This window comes from Cheilinus undulatus, linkage group 13, assembly GCF_018320785.1.
Source record: "Cheilinus undulatus linkage group 13, ASM1832078v1, whole genome shotgun sequence".
In the NCBI taxonomy this organism is placed as follows: Eukaryota; Metazoa; Chordata; class Actinopteri; order Labriformes; family Labridae; genus Cheilinus; species Cheilinus undulatus.
In genome coordinates, this window is record NC_054877.1 from 15,703,775 (window position 1) to 15,728,443 (window position 24,669).

The following is a 24,669-nucleotide window of genomic DNA, read 5'->3' on the forward strand; positions in this document are numbered from 1 at the left end:
CATCTTGCTAAAGTTATTATAAGCTGAAAGTTATAAATTCTATTTTCTGTAATGCCAGTACCTGTTGCTTCATTCATGGTACCAATGATGTGACAAAGTTGAATATATGTCTTCAATAACAGTGTTTAAACATGCTTCTCACTGTCTAAATGCATTGGACATGTGATTCTTTCAATATTCAATTATCATTAATTCTCAAAATAAAATTTGAGATCTACCAAACTGAAGAGTTGACAATCTAAGTCATGGCTAGTAATAGGGGCGGAAAAATAATAATAGTTTGAGGTGTAACAGATAAAGTTTACATATTTTAATCTCCAAGTTGCTCTAATAGTCATGTCTAGCATCTTGTTTCTATGCATGTCCATTTAGACAGAAAGGAACAGAAGTTGCACCCACATTTCACGCCAAGTATCATGGGGGCCAGCAACAAGGTGGATACAAAATAGCCTCTTACGTGTCACAGTAAATCCAGGAAGCCACACAGCAAAGCTCTGCCATATAAGTGAGATCAGTTGATCTCCCAAGCCCTCAACAGCTGACGGAAAGCAGATTCATTCATTCAGCACACTTTTGGCAAATCGCACTTATGCTACCGTATTTAAACTGCTCTTGCCTGGCTACGCTTTGCTGGTAGAACTCTCTGTAGCGCCCGCGGGTCCTATATTCTGTCTCTGACTTTATGAGTGTCATTATGTTGTTTTTTGCTGCTTCTCTTCCTGCCCCAGGCTTTCCTTGTAGGCACAGGAAAGGCAGGAACATGTGGTGTTCGTTGCAGGCTTGTGGAAGGGCCGGGGATCTCAAAAAGTCATACACATGAAAGCAGTGAGTGCAAATGTAGAACTGCTAATGAAGAAATCAATTTAATAAATCCACTTTTCTAACATCATGTAAACAAACTCAAGAAGTAATTGTTGAGATATTTTAAAGGGCAATAAAAATGTTGACACATGAATAAACCACTTATAAAAGATGTCTGTTCGTGGTGACATGAATGGTCCCTGGCATCCACTGAAGAAAGCGAACCAGTTGACAGACAAACATTGCCAACCATGGAGGCATTGCTTTTAATTCAACTAAGTTTAAAATCCTTGCGAACCCCCAGACAGCTTGTATAAAGTGTTGGTTTTTACTCTTTCACAAGGACATCCATCATTCATAAAGCATATTACATAAGAGAGATTGGAGGCAGAGGTTTAATGCCTTCCTTAAATGCATTTTGACAGCATTTATTCGTGATCTCTGGACCGCCTCGTCACCCTGCTGCTTTTAGGAAGCTTGTTACTGCTTGTTTCCTGTTCCCACACATAAACAGCAACATCCACAGCAGCTCAGGTTTAGACTCAGCACGGCGAAGAAACAAAGAGCAGGCCTGATAAGAAAACTCCTGACAGGAACAAGCAGGCGGGGGCCTCCAAACCCAGCCTGCCTCCGGCTGATGAGGGTGACGCGTTTGGAGTAGAGGGTTTACCTTCCCATTTGAAAATGTGTTCACACTTTGTTTTCTATTTTCTCAGAGAGAGAGAGAGAGAGAAAGAGCTGTGTAGGGGGGATACATGTCAGGCAAAAATCATTGACTAAAAGGCCTGTTTAGCATTTGTATTTTGAACACTACCTGCTTTGGGATGCTGCAATAGTGAAGCATCTTCCTGGAAAGGTGAGAGCAAGTGAGGTAAATCTCTGAAAGCCTTGAGAGTTTAACTTAGAAGATCAACTTTTCCCTCTTGGGTCTACTAGACTTGTATTTTGAGACATGTTGTCAGCAAAGCTATCACTTTTATGAAAAGAAATATCTAAGAAAAAGGAGTGGATTGCCATGAAATTTAGTGCAACAGTTGCCTAGACTTCTGCCAAGCTATCACATAACAAATCCAAATACGGTTACCTGAAAAGCCTCTTATAAAACTAGCCTGAAGCACTGCTGGTTAATGAGCAAAAACTGTCATAACAACAAAAACTCTGCAATGATCAAGATCCGGGCTATCAGAGAGTATTAGACAAATTGACATGTAGATCCAGGACCAGCAGCAATTTGAGAAGTTGGACAAATATTTTGAATAAGATCCATTTTTAGATACCATCAACCATTGTCCAACACAATAACAACTCTGGGAACAACAGCCAACTTATCAGGTTTTCTTGCGTAGCCAGGTTGGAGTGTTGAAGTTGAAACACATTATCAAAGAGCTGATTGCTAGCTGAACTGTGTAGGATTTGATTGAATGGGTGTGCACACTGCAAGACAATCAGGACAAATTTGAGGCCCATTTCCCCCATTCTGAACGAAGTCAGTGAGGCCTGATTATCTAATGGTTCGAAAGATTAACTTGACAGATTTTCATGAGGTGTGATGTGTATTAAGAGCCATTTTACCCTCTCTGATCTGCTCAGAAGACAGTCAGAGCTGCTTCAATTTGTTAAATATTAAACATTTACATTATTTACTATCAGATATCCTGTTCTGTAGGGGAACACTAAACAGTTATTTTTAGTTCAATTCAACAAGCTTATTGGCATGGAAAACATCACCAATTCACATTGCAAATGTAGTATACAAATCTACAATAACAATAATTAATCTGAAAGAAGAAACTAGTGATGTAAATGTATAAAACAATCTGAGTTTAACCAGCAGGTATGGAAACGTCTGCTCACTGTTTATACTGGTTAATTATTTTTGTTTGCTGGTGAAAAGTGGAAATAACTTCTCTCTGATGACCTTTTATGAAGGACAGATGGTTACAAAATGCAGCTCTGTTTCCATCTCCTGTTGGCTGCAGTGGGTACACTGCAGTGCGTGCACTGTAGCCACAGACAAAGCTGGATCTTAAGGGATCCTGCTTTGTCTGTGGCGAGGTTGTGAATAAAAGTCATGTCAAGGTTGGTTGTGACATGCAGAAATATCTTTGCCTGGACAAACTTTCAGTGTGGCTCTTGTTTTGATGAAGAAATATGGTCCTGTTTTAATTAAAGTGCTGCTAATTTATTGCTATATCCAAGCTAATTGCTACCATGGCAGCTGCCATTGTATATACCTGCAAACCCTACCCTTACTATTACAACTCATGCTGAAGCAGGCTGGGAGATTGAGAACATCCATCCCATCATAAAAGCTTTCAATGTAGCTCTTTGCTCTTATTTTAATAGAGGGTTGTGTTCCATTCTGACAAAACTGCCGCTGTAGCTACATCCTAGCTAATCACTCCACTAGCAGTCATTGTATATACTGACTCACCCTTTCCCCCCTAACTCTCACAAACTCATGCCTAGACACGTCGGCAGAGGAGCAAAAACATCTTTTCCATCATGGAAACCTTTCAGTTTTGTTTTTGCTCTTTATTCCACATAGAAATGTAGTCCAGTTCTGATAAAACTGCTGCTATACCTATAACCAAGCTAGTTGTTGGACAAGTGGCTTATTCTCCTTAAATGAAGCTGATTGGTCAGAACCATTTTCCATTCAGCCCATACATTGTAGATTCAAGATGGATTTGCCTGATGACAGACTCGGCTTTGCAATGTTAGTATAAACAGGGATATTTAATTCTTAACATGTTCTCTTATTCATTCCCTTTGCAAAGTAAACATTTGCATTAACCTATAATTTAAGTAAGATTTCAGATTCTTAAGAACCTTTGAAAAACAGAAATGTGAGATTGTTATTTGAGACATAGTTTGTGGACATGTAGAAATTGTTGAGCATATTCAGTAGGTTAGTAATGTTCCAGTGAGTTTCACATTATTTTGTGAAGTAAAACATGAGGATCGATTTGAGACACAGCCTTTCTTGTCTCTTAGAAAGGAAACACAAACCCTTCTCTTTTATTTTAGCCTAAATCAACCTTTATTATAACACTATGTCTGCTGGAAATTTCCTCTCCAAACGGTCAGTCCCTCTTTGTTTTCTTAACTAATCGCCTGCACTGGCTGAGTAACACTGTGATGAATGGTGACAAAGCACTTTTGTGCGTCTCTCCTCTTTATTAGAGTCTGTCCAAGCGACAAACAGCGGCATGGTGCCAAAGTGATGCTATCGCAGCTGAAGCACAGACTTCTCATTTTCTTTTAATTAAGACAGGACCCAGGTTGTCTGGAACATGGTGATTTGTTGTGATATGCAAACACAGCCACTGGGCTTTATTAACACAACAGCCCAGTAGCCGGCCACACACAAACTCAAACACACTCTCTATCTGCAAATGAGAAAACTTTCAAAGTTCAAAGCACAACATTTTGTCACCCAGCGATCTGTGGTGGCTGTGTAGGTGGTAGGAGGGAGGCATGCAGCTAATCTCACTTAAGAAGAATTCCTCATCTCCTTGTTTATGAACATGTGGATGAATAATGTGGTGTGAAATGTCAAGCTCCCAGCTTCAATGGGTGACTGTGAGAAAGACTGGAAGAAAGCTGTGAGTGGGAGATAGATTTATGCCTCATGTTTGCACAGTTTGGTTTAGTAAATCAAGCAATTCCCCATTTAATGAATGGTTTAATTGTGTGTTGATCCTTTAGTCTTAAGATCTTATTTTCATTGAAATGTGATTTAAAGCTACAGTGAGGAGATTTAAACGGGTTATGAAACAGACTCAGATTAATAGTGATGTTTCAATAGCACCTCTTAAAGCACATAAGACCATCAGCAGCTATATTTATGATTTCTTTATTGTTATTATTGATGCCTATAACCGCTGCTGCAGGGTAGGTGCCAGAAAAAAGATGAAACAGGATGCTGTGGAAACATATTTTTTTCCAAAGATTCCCAATGAGTGATAAATTTGACTCTTAAAAGAGAGATGAAAAGAAATTTAAAAAACAATGAAACACCTGCTTTCCACCAAGTAAGTGATGTCTTATCATAATTTATGTCAGCTACTGGTGGGCAAGTGGTACTCAGTGCATTTACATGCAGTTAGAAAAAAAATACTGTGGCTGGCGTTCACAGCCGGTACTTTCTTAGTTGAAAACATTTCAGCTTTTGTAACAGCACAGCGCTTGTCAATGCCACTGATCCCTGGCTAGTCAAAATCAATCAGAGGTATAAGGAGTCATTATTGTTGCGAACTTCAAGAGTGCATAGTAATGTTTGAGAGAATGACTTATTGATTTGAAGCTCAGATTTTTCTTCAAACTTTCCATTAAAACCTGCCTTTGTGCTCAAAACTGCCACACTGTTCTGACAGGAAGTCGAGCTCAGTGGGCAGGCTGTTGTCTGTCGTTAGGTTGATTCAAAGTTCAGCTGAGACAGCGATTTTAATATGGAAGCCGCCACGGATTGGCTTCAAAAGCTGTTTGAGTCTGCCTATTGTAATCAAATGTCTGACATCACACAGGCTTTGTCAAATTCTTTTTACAGTCCATGGGAAATGTCTACTAAGGATAATGAAGGCTGTCAACTGTTTATGACGACAACACATGATGCAACAGTATGAAACGATAAATACTCCAACTTCAACATATACAACATTATCATTTCAAATATAAGGTAAAGCCATAGACTGTAGAAAGAATTAGACAAACCCTGTGTGACGTCAGTCGTCTGCTTACAATAGGTGGAGTAAAACGGCTTTTGAAGCCAATCCGTGGATGCTTCTATATTGAAATCGCGGTCTCAACCGAACTTTGGATCAACCTAACGACCCGCCCACTAAGTGCGACTTCCTTTCAGCCTGCTAGCTAGCATTCCGGTTGACAGGAACGGAGCCTCTGCCTGCTGAGCTATCTGTCAATCAAATGAGACACGCCAATCAGCGTGAAGTGAGGTTTATCCTAAATATAATCCCAAGGATCGTGGTACAAAAAAATTCACCCCCCATACAGTGGGAGCACAATAAGACACTAGCTAATGAGACACGTTTGGCGTTTTGAACCAGGCTGTAAACCAGTTTATTTTGTGTCAAAACCGGCTGTTTAACGTGTGCAGACGGAACTTCCGGTTTTCCTGCAGCCAGCCTCAAGTGGACACTCGCAGTATAGCAATTTTTGGCACTTCCGCATTGGCTTCATTTTTTAGGACCAGAGGTTGCTGCTTGGGTAAAGCTTGAGAAGCTTTCACCACTGAATACAATGACTTGCAAAGGATTGTGGGATATGTAGTTCCTTTCTCTTGGTAAAAAAAAATGTCCACACTCTTGTTCGTAGACACTTTTTTAGGAATGAATCCAGTGTTTTAAAGCCATGAGTACCCAGGTAGCTGGTTTACTTGGTTCATGCATTAAAAGCGTCATAATAAAGATTTTACAAAATGTCAGGAGATTTGAATGAAGCATTTCATTTCCAGAACCACACAAAAAAAAAAGTGAGCAGGCAATTTTGGGCTCTATACATTTCGTGCACAAAGATAAAGTTTTGAATGTGTGCTTTGATAGTTCTTCACTTTTTTATGCAGCTCCTGATCTTTATTTGCTTCTGTCTGCACAGCTGTGAGAGTAGTGGATATCTTGGCTGCTAGTTATAAGCAACTGCCATTACCAATTCTTTCAACAGTAATGAGGGAGAATTTCAAAATAAAAGCGTAGCTTAAAGGTGGCTGTAAAGATCGAAATTTTACTTTCAATCGATCAGTAGGGATATTTGATCAACCATTTAATGAAAAGATACACATCAATGGAAGATTACAACACTTGTTATAAGTGTCGCTTAATGTAACCATGCTAACTGACTTTCAAGCCCACTGTCGGACTGTAGCCCAGCAACCATTACTCCAGGTCTGTCTTGATCTGAACATAGAGTGAAAGATTTGATGGCAAAGTTGGCTAAATTTTAGGCAGGAAGAAGCCTGATAGCTCTGACGTTTTTAATTGTGCTGCCCCTAAAACTTTACATTTTGGTCTCTCTGGATCCTTACATAGCACCAGGGACACAATTTGAATCACTCAAAAACAAAAATGGCCCAGCCAGAAGTTACTGGAGTGAGGTTTACACACCTTTATATCTACAGCAGTGGTGTATCCTCCTTCTGTACAGCCACCACTAAAAGTCTACAAAAGTCTGGACAGTTTCATGTAATTCTGATGTGCCTGGGCCAGTCATTCTGCTGTTTGAAAATTCTCCATCATCAAAACATAGTTGAGTGCTAATTAGCTAATTTTAATAATAGCATCAAGATTACTGTCACATTTAGTTAGCGTTATTGATCAGTGATGTTGGTTAAAAGGCAGTCATAGATTGATCAAGTTGAAATATTTTGGCAGGATTAGGAAAAGTCTGATCAATGGGACTGCCAATAGACAGCGTTGTGTCTGGCAGCATTGATTAACCTGATCAGGTCTGAACCTAATGGGTACAAAACCAGTGTAGTTCTGACAAAAACAGATTATTGAAGTCTTTCCAGGTTAAACATGATATTCTTTTGTTTGGAATGGACATGATTGTGTTGTCATTACACTGTGGTCTAACACTGCATTTTCTGTCATCTTAACCATTAAAACCATTGAAATCATAAAAGTGATTGTTGTATTCAGAATTCAGGAGAAATGTTTTTTTACAGGTTAAAAAATCTTCATTTTATTCACACTGTATGTAAGTATTACAACCAGAGAAAACCAGATTGTTCTTGGGGATTCTTCTATTCCGGAGCTGTACATATATTCTTTTATGAAAAGTTGTTTTTTGCTTCTCCCACAAGAATCCCCCGCAGGCACACAAAGAAAAGGATTATTTTTTACCCTGAAACCTTCAACCTGTGAGTCTGCAGTGATTGCAGGTTATGAAGTGTCTATTACTGATGTAGGGCTATCTGAGTCTACCCAGTCCTTGAGACCTTCTACCTAAAATCACAGCTCCTTTTTCCTCTGGTATAACTTACTTTCAGTCCTTGAAAATGTTAAGAATAAAGGTGAAAACTCTTCTGAGTGCATCTTTCATTGCATTTTTGTGCTTAATTCCTTTTGTAATACAGTATATCTTTTCAGTTCTTCTTTCCCTTCTAGTTGCTGGCACTTTTTGAAGCTTTAGTTCATTATTTTTGATTTGTTTTGTGTAATTTTTCCCATACTTTTCTCTCTCTTCCCATGGTAAAAGGCTTCTTTTATGTCTTAACCCATTTAATGCTCCTGGAAACACTAAAAATGTATAATCCTCCAAAACCATTTTAAAAATGTGCAGATTTTGACTACATTCGGATTGATCCTGTGCATCACATTTATGATGACTGCGTTCCATCAGATGTTGAAGTAAACCATGACAGTGAGTCAGCACCGATGATACAACCTAATTTGAATCTATATATAATGCTTCCTTTCATCAGACATTTTGATTACAAAAAGCATTATACAGAAACACTGATACTACACCGCGTTCATCATTATTATGCAAATGATATTTTTCTGATTTTCCTAAATATTAATGCAAATGACAGTCAGAATATTTTTCAAGTCATCAGCCATTAGAGCATAATTCAAATGTTTTTGAACAAACTTCATAATGACAAAAAACATTTTTTTAAAAATAAAAACCTCAAAATGCACTGTTACACATTATTAAGCACAACAGCTTTTTAAAACATTTTATAGGTTGTAAAGAACTGAAAATGGTCATTTGTAGAAATTGCAGCATCAGGGGGTCATATTTACTGAAATCAAAGCTATTTCAATCAAAAACATCTTAACAGGACAAGTTCCATGTTAACATAGGAGCCCATCTTTGATATCACCTTAACTATTCTTGCATCCATTGAACTTGTGAGTTTTTGGAGAGTTTCTGCTAGAATTTTTTTGCAGGATGTCAGAATAGCCTCCCAGAGCTGCTGTTTTGATGTGAACTGCCTCCCACCCTCATAGATCTCTAGCTTGAGGATGCTACAAAGGTTCTCAGTAGGGTTGAGGTCAGGGAAGGATGGGGGCCACACCATGAGTTTGTCTCCTTTTATGCCCATAGCAGCCAATGACACAGAGCTATTCTTTGCAGCATGAGATGGAGCATTGTCATGCTTGAAGAAAATTTTGCTACAGAAGGCACGATTCTCTTTTTGTACCACGGAAGAAAGTGGTCAGTCAGAAACTCTATATACTTTGCCGAGGTCATTTTCACACCTTCAGGGACCCTAAAGGGGCCTATTAGCTCTCTCCTCATGATTCCGGCCCAAACATGACTCTGCCCCCTCCTTGTTGACATCCTGGCCTCACTGGGACATGGTGGCCATCCACCAACCATCCACTACTCCTCCATCTGGACCATCCAGGGTTGCATGGCACTCATCAGTCAACAAGACTGTTTGAAAATGAGTCTTGATGTATTTCTGGGCCCACTTCAACTGTTTCTGCTTGTGAGCATTGGTTAGTGGTGGCTGAAAAGTAGGTTTATACACAACTGCAAGCCTCTGGAGGATCCTACACCTTGAGGTTGGTGGGACTCCAGAGGCACCAGCAGCTACAAATACTTGTTTGTTGCTTTGTAATGGCATTTTAGCATCTGCTCTCTTAATCTGATGTAGTTGTCCGTCAGAAACCTTCCTCATTATGTCTTTATCTGCACAAACCCGTCTGTGCTCTGAATCAGCCACAAATTTCTTCACAGTATGATAATTATGCTTAATTTTTCCTGAAATATCGAATGTTTTCATTCCTTGTCCAAGGCATTACACTATTTGACACTTTTCAGCAGCAGAGAGATCCTTTTTCTTTCCCATATTGCTGAAACCTGTGACCTGCTAAATAATAATGGAACATGTGGAAAAGTACTTTTTGAGGTTTTTATTTTTAAAATAATAATAGTTATCATTATGAAGTTTGTTCAAAAACATTTGAATTATACTCTAACTGATGATGACTTGAAAAATATTACGACTGTCAATTGCATCGATATTTGAAAATTAGAGAAAAACGTTTGCATAATAATGTGGAACGCAGTGTACATACGTGTATAAAATGTTAAAAGACCGTATGTTTCTTTTGTTTAATACCAAATTTACAGCTTTAAAATGCAGTACCTGCTTGACATGACTCCAGTATTTACTGTTTATGTAATTGGCGTTTGGTTTAGGTTTGTGGAGGTTCCTGGTTTTCATGGACTTAAAGCTACTTTAAAGAACTTTGTGTGTCTATCTGTGTAGCTTTCGCCAGAAGCTTCAAGATCTAGTTGTCTTGCAGTCTAAATAGTAATTAATTTTACCCTCTACCTAAACAAAGCTTTCATACTGAGAAGCATCCCCACAGCACGTTGCTGCCACCACCATGCTTCACAGTGGGGATGGTGTGTTTGTGGTGATGTGCAGCGTTTGGTTTGTGCCAAACAAAGCGTCTTGTCTCACTGCCAAAAAGCACCATCACAGTCTCTCACATACCTTTGGGCAACCTTAAGTTGAGATTTAATATCAGCTTTCTTCAGCAGTGTCTTTTGCAGGCAACAATTTTTGTATGCAGAGTCTGTCTCATCTCAGCTGCTGAAGCTTGTGCCATATTCCTCACATGAAGGATTTAACTAAACTCTGGAGGATGTTGAGTGCTTGACTTATACTTTTCACTAACCTTTTCTCTGAGTTTCTTGGGAGTGTTCTTTTGTCTTCATGGTGTAATGGTAGCCAGGAATACTGATTAACTAGTGACTGGACCTTCCAGACACAGTTGTAAAAACAATACAGGGACAATATACAATCTCAAAATGTAATTAAAAAAAAACAATACAGGGACAATATACAATCTCAAAATTTCATTCATGGTTTTGTTGGATCTAATAGGTAAAATTAAGGCACCATTAACAGCTTAAGCCCGTTTCATGACTAACTATTACATAAAAAAATGCCTAACTAGAGGCATTATGTACCAAGACAAAACACTGAAGTTTAACTTACCTTAATCAAGTGCTCTTGCTGTAAAACTCAAATGATTGAAGGAAATCAAGTCACAGTAATTAGCTTTATATCTCATGATCCATCCTCTCCAACATCTATTTAAAGCTTAATCTAAATGCACCACATCATAAATTTAAAAGGGCATTTTATTTTTACCTTAAAAAGTAGAAACGGAGCTTGTCTTATGTTTTAATTTGAGGAAAGTGAAAATGTCCAAACTGTCCTTTGCAGGTCTGTTTTAGTATGCAGCCTTTTTTGCTGTTTTTCAGTGGAGGTGTGCATAAAATGATCAGTTCTTTTCCCTTTCTGCACATTTTTGTTATTTTTCTTGTAGAAAGAAAACACTTTTTTCTCTTCCATGCAAAATATGAATAAAGATGAGTGATAAGAACAAATACACCATATTGCCAACAGTATTCACTCACCCATCCAAATAATTGAAATCAGGTTTTACAATCACTTCCATGGCCACAGGTGTATAAAATCAAGCACCCAGGCATGCAGACTGTTTCTACAAACATTTGTGAAAGAATGGGTCGCTCTCAGGAGCTCAGTGAATTCCAGCGTGGTACTGTGATAGGATGCCACCTGTGCAACAAGTGCAGTCGTGAAAATTCCTCACTCCTAAATATTCCACAGTCAACTGTCAGTGGTACAAAGTGGAAGCGATTTGGGAACGATGGCAACTCAGCCACAACGTGGTGCACCACGTAAAATGATGGAGCAGGGTCAGCGGATGCTGAGGCGCATAGTGCACAGAGGTCGCCAACTTTCTGCAGACTCAACCACTACAGACCTCCAAACTTCATGTGGCCTTCAGATTAGCTCAAGAACAGTGCGTAGAGAGCTTCATGGAATGGGTTTCCATGGCCGAGCAGCTGCATCCAAGCCATACATCACTAAGTGCAATGCAAAGCGTCAGATGCAGTGGTGTAAAGAACGCCGCCACTGGACTCTAGACCAGTGGAGACACGTACTCTGGAGTGACGAATCGCGCTTCTCCATCTGGCAATCTGATGGACGAGTCTGGGTTTGGCGGTTGCCAGGAGAACGATACTTGTCTGACTGCATTGTGCCAAGTGTAAAGTTTGGTGGAGGGAGTTGTTTTTCAGGAACTGGGCTTGGCCCCTTAGTTCCAGCGAAAGGAACTCTGAATGCTTCAGCCTACCAAGAGATTTTGGACAATTCCATGCTCACAACTCTGTGGGAACAGTTTGGGGATGGCCCCTTCCTGTTCCAACATGATTATGCACCAGTGCGCAAAGCAAGGTCCATGAAGACATGGGTGAGAGAGTTTGGTGTGGATGAACTTGACTTGCCTGCACAGAGTCCTGACCTCAACCCGATAGAAAACCTTTGGGATGATTTAGAGCAGAGACTGTAGTTTAGATTTTTAACTGAGTTTGGCTATTTTTAATAACATTTATCTTGGTTCTGCAGAGTGTGAAATGGGTCAGAAAGACATGTCTGAGTGTGTCCTTTGCTACCTGAGACACCTCCCATCACCTGTTATCCCCACCTGTATCTACCTATCTGCATTTTTCTCTTTCCATATTTTTAGCATCTACCTCTTCTCTTCTTCATTATCATTGAGATAACAGTTGTTATACATTAGTACTTTACAAAAAAAAAAACGGAGTGTTTAATTGAAATGATCCAAGAGGCGCTCTGGTTCATGTACCTGTTTTAGCACCATGTTCCTGATGAGCCTGATGCATTATATTTTTTGTTACAGCAGGACATCTGTGGCTCCTCTTTTCTCCTTTAGCTCATAAACCATCACAGTATTCCCCCTGGTTTTATCAGGTTGTTCAAAATCAAGAGGTTTTTCTTCTAAAGGAATTAACCTGGTCAGCTTTTAAAAAGTGAACAATCCACCAGGCTATACCTGATCTATTTTAAATGTACTGAGTAGAAATACTAGAGTTACACAGAGGGCAGTAAGCAATTACATGAAGCATCACTGGAAACATAATGCTTAGTAAAAATGAAGGTATTTCCAGAGCTCATTCGTCTTTAATAATGAGTTCAGGCTCATTCCAACTCAACAATTTACCACAGAGATGCAGAGGGACACCTGTTTTTCATTGCTCCTCTGCTGCTGATATTAAAATGGGCGGATGTGAAAACACCCCATACCATCTTAATTACCTTCCCTTAAATGGTTCAACCCTAATAACATTAACAGGCATGCAGGGCTGCTAGTCCTGCAGCTTATTATTTAGAATCTCCTCTATTAATGCAGCTCGTATTTGTCGTTATTCCTTTAAAATATGAGTCATTTTGTCAATTAAGAGAAAATATTTAGAAAAAGGCACAGCACATTTTTCATGCTGGCTCCCTCCCATATTATAGAGAGATATAACAGTAATGCTTTTCAACTTTCTTTTTTTTTTTCCTCTTCCCACGCTCCACAGAGCTCAAATAAGCCCTGCTGATATTAATGCCTAATGCTACAAAGGATAACAGTATGACAGAGGCCGCGTGCTCACAGTAAACATTTACCATGACTGTAGACACAGATCCTGAAGGATGGATGTCGGAGCTATTCACCAAATCCTCGACTCAGCAAACACCCCCCTGACTTTCATCCTCAGTTGGAGTCAGACTCAGTCTCCTCTCAGACACAGAGAGACACACAAACAGAAAGAGCGGTGTTCATTTAACATTAATGACCACAGGACTGAACAGTCAGCTTGGACTCATTAAACCAGAGTCCTTTTATCCCTGCTCAGAGAAGGTGTTGCAGACACAGGAAGTCAAAGCGTGTCTATTCTTCTTCAAAAGAGCTAGTTACATTACTTTTCATGTCAAACACCAACCACGTTGAAATATTTTCCTTTGTAACACCGTTCAGCACGATGTAGGGAACTCCAACATCTGAGACTCCAACGACATCCTAACGAGCTAAATAACATTTTCCTGAAACTAGAGTTTACAAACTGATGTTTTGCTTGCTTGATTTTCAAAAACAGGGCAGATTGTGCAGCCGACTCCCACATCTTTGCTTACAGTGCTTATGTGAAGCTCCAACTATCAAAGTACAGAATCAGCAACTGTTCAAACTGTGTTGCTATCTGTTGAAGAAAACTTAAAGTATCACCACATAATTATACAACACACAAATGCAAAAGAAACAGATTCCATTTTGAGACAAGTTTTGTCCCTTTTTCTCAGTAATTGATGGCAGAAAAAGCACTTTGAGTAGTAAGGCAACTAGAAAAGCATTAAACAAGTTCAAGGCCAAGTCTAAGATCGGCTCCTATCAGTCTTAGAAATAGAAGAATTTAATTGAAAGATCGCAGCTGTAAGGCCCAAAGATATGCTGATGCTTGTTGACTACAAACACATCCTGATAACTGATGGATTGGAGGCCTATGGTCAATTTTATCCATCCATCCATCCATCCATCCATTCAAAAAGCTGTTCTTCCATCCATCCATCCATCCATCCACCCATCAAAAACCTGTTCATCCATCCATCCACCCATCCATCCATCCAATTAGTAGGGGTGGGAGAAAAAAATTGACACAGCAGAGTATCGCTATATTTTGTCTGGCAATATATCGTATCATCTTGTCCACCAAGCATCGTTTTTTTTCAAATTAATTGCCAATTTGAACTGAAGTCCATGATAATGGAAAAAAAAAACAAAAAAACAATTGTTTGTCCAGTAAGGTCTGTGAAGGTGACGGTTATAGAGCAGGAGAAGGTCAGTACAACAAACATGGCAGCACCAGGGGAAGGACATCAAAGAGGGGGTATTATACTTTTCTGGTTTTTAAAACATAAATATCAAGTCAAAATGTTGGATGTCCATACTTCACGTATGCAAATTTTCAAACCGCAAAATAAAAGTATGTGGCAGTAATCTTGGAATTAGCGTTTAAACTGATGAACACGGTTTGTTGAAAATCTCTCTGAGATTCTCCCAGTGTTCTCCCGAGACGAGATTTTGATGGAGCAAACTGATGAGGTCGTCACAGTATTATCTCCTGACTGGTTCGTGGTCCGCCCGTGCTGCCGGCAAAGCTGAACAGACCGCCCCCACAAGGGCTTTTAGCATTTAGCTTTTAGCAACACAGTAGTTAAACACTTACCAAACAGATACGTCCTGCGCTGCTGCTGGTTTTATTCCCCCTCTCTCTCCAAACTATCAGGGTCAGACTCTGGGTCTAACACATATCAAAATTCGCCATAATTTACTCATTCGGAACGGTTCATTCAAAGTTTACAAGTACTAGCCTAGCAATAAAGCCACATCGGAGGGGGCGGACACAAAACATTGAGTCCTGTTGCCGGCCAGCCTCTGGAAAATCAGCCAAGCAAGTCCTTGGAGTGGGGGGGGAGTTAAAGAGACAGCAGCGAAAACGAAGCGTTTCAGACGGAGGTTAAAATAAAGGTTTTTCAGGACGCCAGTGTGAGAAACATAAGGAGTTTTTTGAGCTGTAAACCATGTAGGGGAGACTGGGGTAAGTTGAGCCAAAGGGTAAGTTGAGCCACCCCCTGTTGCTAGGAAACGGTAAAAAAAAGTGATCATGTGACCAAATATTTAGGAGGTGGGCATCATTTCATGGAGTCTGGAGTCTGTGAAGGTAAGAAGCACATGGGTAAAGGGGTTAGACATTTATTTCCAAAAAAACATTTTTCACTCTTGAAAGTGAACTTAGTCTATCATAAGTTTTATTAGAACTGTGTTTAGACCAAAAAAGATAATTTAAATTTTTTTAATACATCAATTGTGGTATCTATGAGCTACAACATGAGGTCAAAAACCTAGCATCAAAGTCCACCATTTTAGCTTAGGGGACTAATAAAGTAATAATGGTAGCTCTGGGGTAAGTTGAGCCACCGGCTCCAGCTCAGCAGCTTAGAGAGTGACACCATGATTCCACTCGACAAAGACTGTGAGAGTTCTGAGTCTGACACGAGTGCTGAAGAAAATACTGAGCTTACAGTGGGCGACTTTGTGGTTGTAAACTTCAACGGCAAATCAAGAAATTACCGCTACATTGGCTTGCTGGAGAAGATTGAGGGCGATGATCTAGAGTGTAAGTTCTTGAGAAGAGACAAAGCTGGTTATGGTAAACCCACCTTTACCTTCAAAGAGAAGGATGAAGGATTCTTCCCAAGATGCAATGTAATGGCAAAACTCCCCAAACCTCACAGAGTTGGTGGCACAGCAAGGAGGTCCCAGCAGTTTGTATTCCCCTGCAACCTCGACAGGTGGAATATTGAGTAAAAGCGGAGGTGGGAGATGGGGTAGATCAAGGAAGGGATGGGGTAGATGGAACAAAAGGAAGATAGACGGGGGAGTTTAAAGAGAGTTTAAGAGAGGAGGAAGGAAGGAAGGAAGTATGATGAGAGGATCAGAGTTTCAGTTCAGATTGTTGAAATGTGTTACTTTTTCTTTCCAAAAATACAGCTGTGAATGTTCTGAATCTTCCAAAGTGCACTTTAAGGCATTCTCATGTTAAAATGTTGTTTTTTTTGTTTTTTTTTTGTTTTAATTGGTACAAAAGTTATTGTACCTGTTGAATTGTGTATAATAAATAAAAATACACATGAATGTGAAGAAATGACTGTTATTTAGGGAGGGAGAAGGTGAGGGCTGGGTTGGAGGTTGGGAGGAGAGTGAGGGGGAGTAGGGATATGGCTCAACTTACCACGCTCCTGTGCTCAACTTACCCCATACATGGGGTAAGTTGAGCCACGAGACCAATTTTTTTAGACATGCTATATTATCAAGACACTTATGTTTACACTCATTCTGTTGGTTTGCAGGGATGCACAACATCCTGAAATATATGTAGATATACTAGTTAGAGACAGAACTATGATTGCCTTGATGAAGTGATCCGAAATATGAAAAATGGCTCATCTTACCCCAGTCTCCCCTAAAGCTACTACGTGTGTATCAGAGAGATGGTGTAAAGCCTTGATAAAAGGCATAATACTCCCACTTTAAGAATGCAAGCAGGGCAAGAATGAGATAGACATGACACATGGGGTTTGCAAAAAGTGCTACATATAAATAAAATACCTCTGTAATGCGACAAACATAAGGGCAAGACTAATGTTAAATCAGTTAAACAGTTGAGAAAATTATATAGATCGCAATATATGGTATGACAATACTCATTGTATTGCAAAATGTTTAAAATTGCAATAATATCAAATCACGACCCAAGTATCGTGATTATATTGTATCGTGGGACCACTTGCGATTCCCACCATTACCAATTCGAGGATCAGTCTTTTTTCATTCATAAAAAATAACTTTCATAAGTTTAAATGGAAACTCTATCATGAAAACATATGTGGACTTTAGTCTGTATATAAATTGCAGTATTTGGGTTTAAGTTGATCATGATGCGGGGATTCAAGAAAGCAATTCATTTTCTCCCTTGTTTTTTTCTTTTTGGTATTTCATATTTTTTACTCCTTTTACTTGTGAATTTTTTGTTGTTTCAGCTGTCTTTAAGTCAGGTATAATCAGACAGAGCCTTTATGAGAAACTCTTCCTGCAACTTCTGTTTCTTCGTCTTGTTATTTGTTGTCTTTGTTGAGTTAAAGTCAATTTAGTCTTGTTTTAGAATTCATAATTTTGTTTACATGTGGGGCAAGTTTCTCTTGTTTTAATAAGAAATGAAAAACCTTAAAGAACCAAACATATTCATCCATACAAGATCTAACAGGTAATCTTTTATTGCTCTCTTGATTCTGTTAAGTGTGATTAGTTTAGAACACTTAAAAGTTTCAAGTAAACCATTTTAATTAGTTCTCACAAATGATCAAAATCTGTTTTAAAGGTCCATTGAAATAAACAATGTACAAGCCCTGAGTAGTTATTGAAGCTGAGGAGCCTTGCAGCTGAGCCTATATTTAAACCTCACTCCACAGCATGTAAAAGGCTTGTCTGAAAAGACCCACATGTTCTTTTATAATTATCATTTATTATAAGAAGTAGTTTGTGAAATTTAAACATGCTGCTCCCACCATGTTGTGTAGTGGCTATGAGCACTGGTTGTCCAAATAACAATGAACATTATACTGAAGGTATAATCTTTAAATAGACACTAAGAATTTTCTTAGAATAGCAGTAATTCTTTTCTAATCAGTATCTATCAGTTATTTAGATGATCTTCATTGTGATTTTATGTTTATAGTTAATGAATAAATGGTAATTCCGATACAAAAAAAAGGAAAATGGCCACCACCATCAGAACTTTGGGGTTATCTCAATTCAAAGGCTTACAAAGAACCCAGGCTCCATAGCCTGCATTGACCACCCAGATCAAGCTGAAATGAGACCGTCTAGCCTATGGAAGACTCCACATTTCCATCAACAGCCACCCTTGTCCTTAGCGTTATGTTTCCAAGCACCAACCCTGTTGCCTAGAACTTCAGCAGCCAGACTGCAACAACCAAAATGACAACATCATGATTGTCAACATCAAACAGTCCATCCATACATGTAGATTTATAGAGAGAAAACAACTGTTTTTAATCTTAATGATAGAGTGAACAAAGTTGACTGAAATGTGTTCATATTAAACAAGTCTGAGACTGAATATCTTGACCCTGATTAGACTTGTGTATGAATTGCTGTATGCCAATTCATATTTTTAATGTCAGACTCTGATTCTCAATGAAAAAGTCAAAAAATGAAAAGAAAAAAAAAAAGATGCACATTGATTTTCGGGATATGTTAAGCCATGAAATAATCACCAGTGGTCCTCTGTTAGAAGAGGTAAGAAGGCTACATTCATAAGAGCCTTCAAAATAAGAGAGTCATCGATGCCCCACTGTAACATAATCAGCCATCCAATGCACACTCCACTGCAGCCTCTGAAATAAGACATACCCTTTGTCGAGCTGTGGTACATGCTTGTTGATTACCTATCTCTTCAAAACAGCACGTTTACATCAACTAAAACATTTGCACCTTATATGTACAGTATCTATATAAAGTATTCACCCTCTTGGATGTTTTACCCAGTCATGGTCAATATAAACAGACTTTTTTTTACACACAAATAACCTCTTTGTTGTCAAAGTGAAAACAGATATCTACAAAGTAATGCCAATTAAATAAAATTGCTAATGTAAAATAAGAGATTGAATAAATATTCACCCCCCTTAAAGTGACTGACCTAATCCAACAGAGGCTCAATGACGCTGCCATCTGGGAAGTGAATGACAAGAAATTCATCATTATGAAAGAGCTCTCATTAGTATACCTTTACTAGTTAATGTAACCTAACAATAGTAACAGGATTCCTGTCAGCTTTTACTCAGTGTTCTGGGGCATTAATTTTGTTATAAAGTAGTAATCATAATATTTTATGGCAGGATTAGGAAAAGCCAGTTCTTTTGTTCCGTAAAGTGACAGAGGAGCATCCGGCAGCATCAATAATCTTAATCTTCTCTCCTCTGGGTTTCTTTTCAGAAATGATTTTTCAGCAGTATAACAATACAAAGGTAGGTTATGGTAGCTTTTTCCCTTAATAATTGAAATCAACATTTACAAACTGTATTTTGTATCTACTCAGGTGATCTTTGTCTAATATTAAAATTTGCTTTATGATCTGAAACATGTTAGTGTGACAAATTAGAGCAAAAAGAGAAATAAGGATGGGGGCACTAGCACTGTAGTCATGATCATTCACCCCCTCATCGTTTCCTCACCTGTCCTTCCCCGTCTCTTTCTTGAAGAGATCGTCAAACTGCAGCATCTTCTGCAGTGAGATGATGTAGACTCGGAGTTTGGGTAGCACCTGGTTCATCAGCCTCAGGTTGTTGTAGATCAGACCCTTCCCATCACGCCTCATGTAGCTGCTGGGCCCCCAGAAGATGAACACAGTGTCCTGGCTGGCGTTGAGCAGCTCGTGGCGGCTCCTCAGGACCCTCTGCATGCTGGAATGAGCGATGACACGTAGAGAGGTGCGGCGGCCCACGTCGTGACCGTAGCCTCTGGCGGTGGGGGCATCGTTCATGCGGATGACGCACTCGGCCTGGTCGATCTCTTCACCCCGTCCCCCTCCGATGAGGTGGCCTGAGCTGGTCACCAGGGAGCAGGTCTGACAGTGCTTCCTGAGAGGCTGAGGGTGAAAAAAGAAAGGAGAAAAATAAGGAGGTGAGTAAACAGATGAAAAAAAACAAGCCCTTTAAAACAAACATGTTCAGAGCATGAAAATATTTGGTTTTCTCGTCCCTTGTGGAAGCACCGTCAGCACTGCCAGCAGATTCTAACATACCGTATTTGCTTTAAACTCTAAAAAGTCTTTATATTCCAGAAGTTAAAAAAAGCCCTGGAAGTTGTGCTGAGCCCTGGTTTGTACAGAAATATGCAAAGCAGACAGAACTGCACACCTAGGGGAACTTTGGTAAAAAAGCATCGCAGTGTGTTTGAGGCAGAAAAAGCTTTGTTGACTAATGGGGAGCGACGGAGCCTCCTGGGGATGTGTAGCTTGTCATTTTGCTTTGCGATTGGTGGAACCCCGGGGTCCTATGAGGATTCACCTTAAATCTTTCTCCCACTCTCACACAACACAGGACTGTGTGTTCACTCACAAAACAACAGCTGTGATGCATTACATTCAGGCTGATTCCTCATTTATTATGAAGCTATAACGTTTATAGCAGTGCATCATATTTTTGATTTAGACGGCTCCAGATACTACGGTTGATATCATACAAACAATGAATGTTTGGATTAAATATGCCTATGATTCAAGTACATTTTCAGTGAATCAGATAAGGAAGACAGGAAAGATTTCTCTAACCTGCATTGTTTTCTTTCTTTTAAGGATAAATGTAGGTATGGAAACCTAGGGAAATATGCATGTGTGTACTTTCTGACATATAGAGTTCTGAAAAAGTATTTTCCTCTGCCTGATTTCTTTTTTGCATGTTTGTTGCACTTAAATGTTTTTGATCATCAAACAATTTTTTTAAATTAGACAAAGGTAATCAGAGTGAATACAAATAGCAATTATTCAAATGATGATTTCATTTATTGAGGGAATAAGCCATCCAAACCAATCCTGGCTCTATGTAAAAAAGTAATTGCCCCCCTTCTTAAATCATGACTTCAAAGTGATTAACCACATTTTTTGGAAAGCCGAGTTCAATTTCATTAACCAAGCCCAAGCCAGATTACGCCCAGGCCTGTTGAATCAATCATCTTAAAGGAAAGGGTTACAAAGCCATTTCTAAGGCTTTGGACTCAAGTAAACCACAGTGAGAGCCATTATCCACAAATGGAGAAAACTTGAAACAGTGGTGAACCTTCCCAGGAGTGGCCTGCCTATTAAATATAAAATTAAAAAATAAAAGTAATGCTCCCAAATAATACTCCCAAGAGCGCATCACCGACTCATCCAGGAGGTCACAAAAGAACCCAGAAAAACATCTAAAGACCTGCAGGCCTAACTGGCCTCAGTTAAGGTCAGTGTTTATGATTCAACCATAAGAAAGACACTGGGCAAAAATGGCACCCATGGGAGAGTCCTAGGGCCAAAACTACTGCTGACCAAAAAGAACACAAAGGCTTGTCTCACATTTGCCCCCCCCCCTAAAAAAAAAAAAAAACTTGATGATCCCCAAGACTTTTAGGAAATATTCTGTTGACTGACGAGTTAAAGGTTTAACTTTTTTCGAAAGTGGGTGTCTCATTATATCTGGCCAATATGACTGAATAAAAATAATTCTGCAAAGACGAATGGGCAAAAATTCCTCTACAGTGATGTGAAAGACTCATTGCTAGTTTACCCAAAGTGCTTGCTTGTAGTTGTCACTGCCATGGGTGGCACAACCAGTTCTTAGGTTCAGGGGGATATTACATTTCACATAGGGCCAGGTAGGGTTGAATGGCTTTTTCCCTTCGTAAATGAAATCAACATTTTGAAACTGCATTTTATGTTCACTCTGGTTATCTTTGTCCAATATTCCGATTTGTTTGATGATCAGAAACATTTAAGTGTGACAAATACGCAAAAAAAGAAACAAGGAAGGGGACAAATACATTTTCACAGTACTGTAAATGCTCATTTTTAATCATTCCTGATCAGAAGCTTTAATTGTGAGCTTTGCTTATTAATCACTTATCTTGGAAGGAAAGTGCATTATGATGTTTTCTTTTTCTCCCTCTCTTCTCTTTTCCTTTATATTTTTCAATCTTGTATTTTTTGGTCTTTACATACTAGAAAAAAGTGCAAAATGAAACAAAAAGTGATGAAAATGAATCGAGATCTTTTCATTTTATTTCTGACATGACCAAGAACTTATTTATGAATTTGTGGAAAAACACAAATGAACTCTTGATGTTTTGAACAGTTGGAAACGGCCAGATTGTTTACACCACATTTTAAGACCATAAAGTCCAATCATTTTTTTATATTCTGAATATATCCCTTGTTTTGTGTCCTAGATTTTATTAGTGAGCTGGTAACCTTTCGGTCTTGGATTCTTGATAAAATAAACAATAATAAACAATAACAGCTGTGATGATACATTTCAGAGACATGCCTTAGTTTTTATTTTCCAAAATGTAAAAGTACATTATGTCTAGTTTTCACACTGAAATATCTTAATTTCAAAATGTCAAGTCCTATGCTATTTATAACTGACATTGGGCCAAAACCTTGTATCTCAATTTTTCCAGATTTAATTTTATTTTATTCATTAATCAGCACTACTGGTCATTCTTTATATCTGTCAGCGGGTTTCACCAGTTTTAAAACTTTGAAGTATCAAAAAGGTGCTGATTATCACCATTCACTGTTAGATTAACTGAAAACAACAGCCTTTTTCCTTTCCTGAATAGTGTTGATATTGGAGATGCAAGGTTTTGGCCCAATGCCAGTGATGTATGTTTTAGTTAAGTTCTTACATTAACTCAAATATTTCCAACAGGTTTCGAAGCCTGAGAAATTCTTACAGTTTTATAACTGTAACTTTACACATCTCGTCATGGCAGCTGCCATCACAAAACCATTGTGATGGACAGGGAATGTCCTTCGTTGCCATCAAAACCCAGGATGTCACATTACAGACTGCTATGGAAGCATGACTGCTAAGCTGCCATTCTGTTGCTGTATCTCGTTCATGTTTTGAGCTTTTTACTTGTGCAATTATTGTGGCCACACTCTACATTTCTAGTATGGTATACAGTGCAAGCTCGCGCAAAGCAACCTAGGATCACTCATGTTGGGAAAAAGGCAACAAAAACAGTGGTTTCCTATTTAATAAATACACCTAATGAAGTGAAGTTTTCTATTATTTAAAGCCCCAGCATGTCTCTACTTGTCATCTGTTGTTATTGTTTTGATTGAAAGCCCTCTGGTAGCAGAATTTACATCGGTAACACATCAATAATACTTAAAAAAAAAAAAATTGAAAGACTGATTAGTGATTAAAAAAAACAAGTGCATCTTTTGATACAAACAGTAGTCATTTTCAGTCACTTGAGTTTTAAACCAACAACAAATGAGACAGTTTTATATTCATCTAACTCAGTGGTTCTCAACTGGCCTATTGGGTCCCAGCCCACCAGTTGAGAACCACTGATTTAAGTCACATCAACAAATGCCATAATTGAAAAGTTGGCCCACAATGAAACATTTTTGTAAATCTCCTTAAAAATATTGAGAACCAACAAATGACGACAAATAATGATAGATTAAACACTTGTTCATATGATGTGTGCAGCAATAGGACCATGATGACTCACTCTCACTCTGAAAACTGCTTTTTTCATGAAATCTAATGTGGTCAGATGTGATCCTTAAGTTAAGAAATGTGGCAGGTTAATGTGGAATGATTTTTGAAAGTCTTTTAGTGAAATTTCATGAAGAATAAAAGAAAGTAAAGTTGTAGTGATGGTGAGCATAGGCTGCGCACACAGGTAAAAACTGATATGTTGTGCTTTCTTCTTCAGTCAGCTCACTTTGCCATTGGCTATTGCTTTGTTCCATGTCTTAATCTACAGATTGCACAACGTGTTTAATATCTACATATTAAATTTGTGCTGCCCAGTTTCTTCTGAGCTCTTTAAAACACTCCTAACATGCCTCACAGAATAAGAAAATCTGGCAGGATAATCTTTGGAACCAGCCCCAAATTTGACCTGATTATTTTGTACTCTGTATGGTGCTTCACTTACATGATTTCTGACATCTTTCTGAGAGTTGTGCAGCTTTTGTTTCTTAACACAGCATTGCAATCATTCCTTATTCTTCCAGTTCAAGACAAAGCCTCATCTGAGCCTCTAAGTCACACAGGTTAGTAGTTTATGACCTCTTTTTCTTCCCATCTGACACTGTGCATGCACATAAATCATTAACATAGACCTATTTGCGTATGTTCAGCTGTTCTACATGTCGGTCCTGTGTGCAAGGCTGCAACATATCTACTTTACATGTGTGCATTAGGGTGTGTCAGAGGTTTTCCTGTGCCCACATACACTCTCACACACATTTAAAATCAATGATATGCAAACCAGTCCTGCAGAGGCCTCTAATGTGCCCTGAAAAATCTCCCCTGCAGAAATATGCTGCTTATTTACATTCCTATAGCTGTGACAAATTTACATTTTCACGGCATTAACAAGAACAAATGATTATAGCTGAATGTATATACACGAGGTTGTGTGGGGAAGATGCGTCATCATCGTGCTCATCTACTGACTTTGACTCAGTGGCAGATTACCAGCAGAACAGGCTCATCTAGTTAATGAGACCTAAAGAAGACAGATGGGAGAGGTAAAAAGAAGACAGAGAGAAAAAAAGAAGGTGGTTTTTACAGGGAAAAAAAAGGAAAAGATGGTGAAAGAGAAAGAGATATATGGTGGCGGTGAGAGCCACCCTGGTGCCACAGTG

At 38.9% G+C, this 24,669-nt stretch overlaps 1 protein-coding gene across 1 annotated transcript in view; it reads right to left on the minus strand.

Moving 5' to 3' along the window:
* The window catches only part of st6galnac5a (ST6 (alpha-N-acetyl-neuraminyl-2,3-beta-galactosyl-1,3)-N-acetylgalactosaminide alpha-2,6-sialyltransferase 5a), a 101,290-nt gene that overhangs the window by 13,849 nt on the left and 62,772 nt on the right, over positions 1-24,669 (minus strand). The window contains exon 3 of the mRNA XM_041802518.1: positions 19,478-19,890. Within this exon, the coding sequence (XP_041658452.1) occupies positions 19,478-19,890 (413 nt within the window). The remainder of the gene's footprint in view (positions 1-19,477; positions 19,891-24,669) is intronic.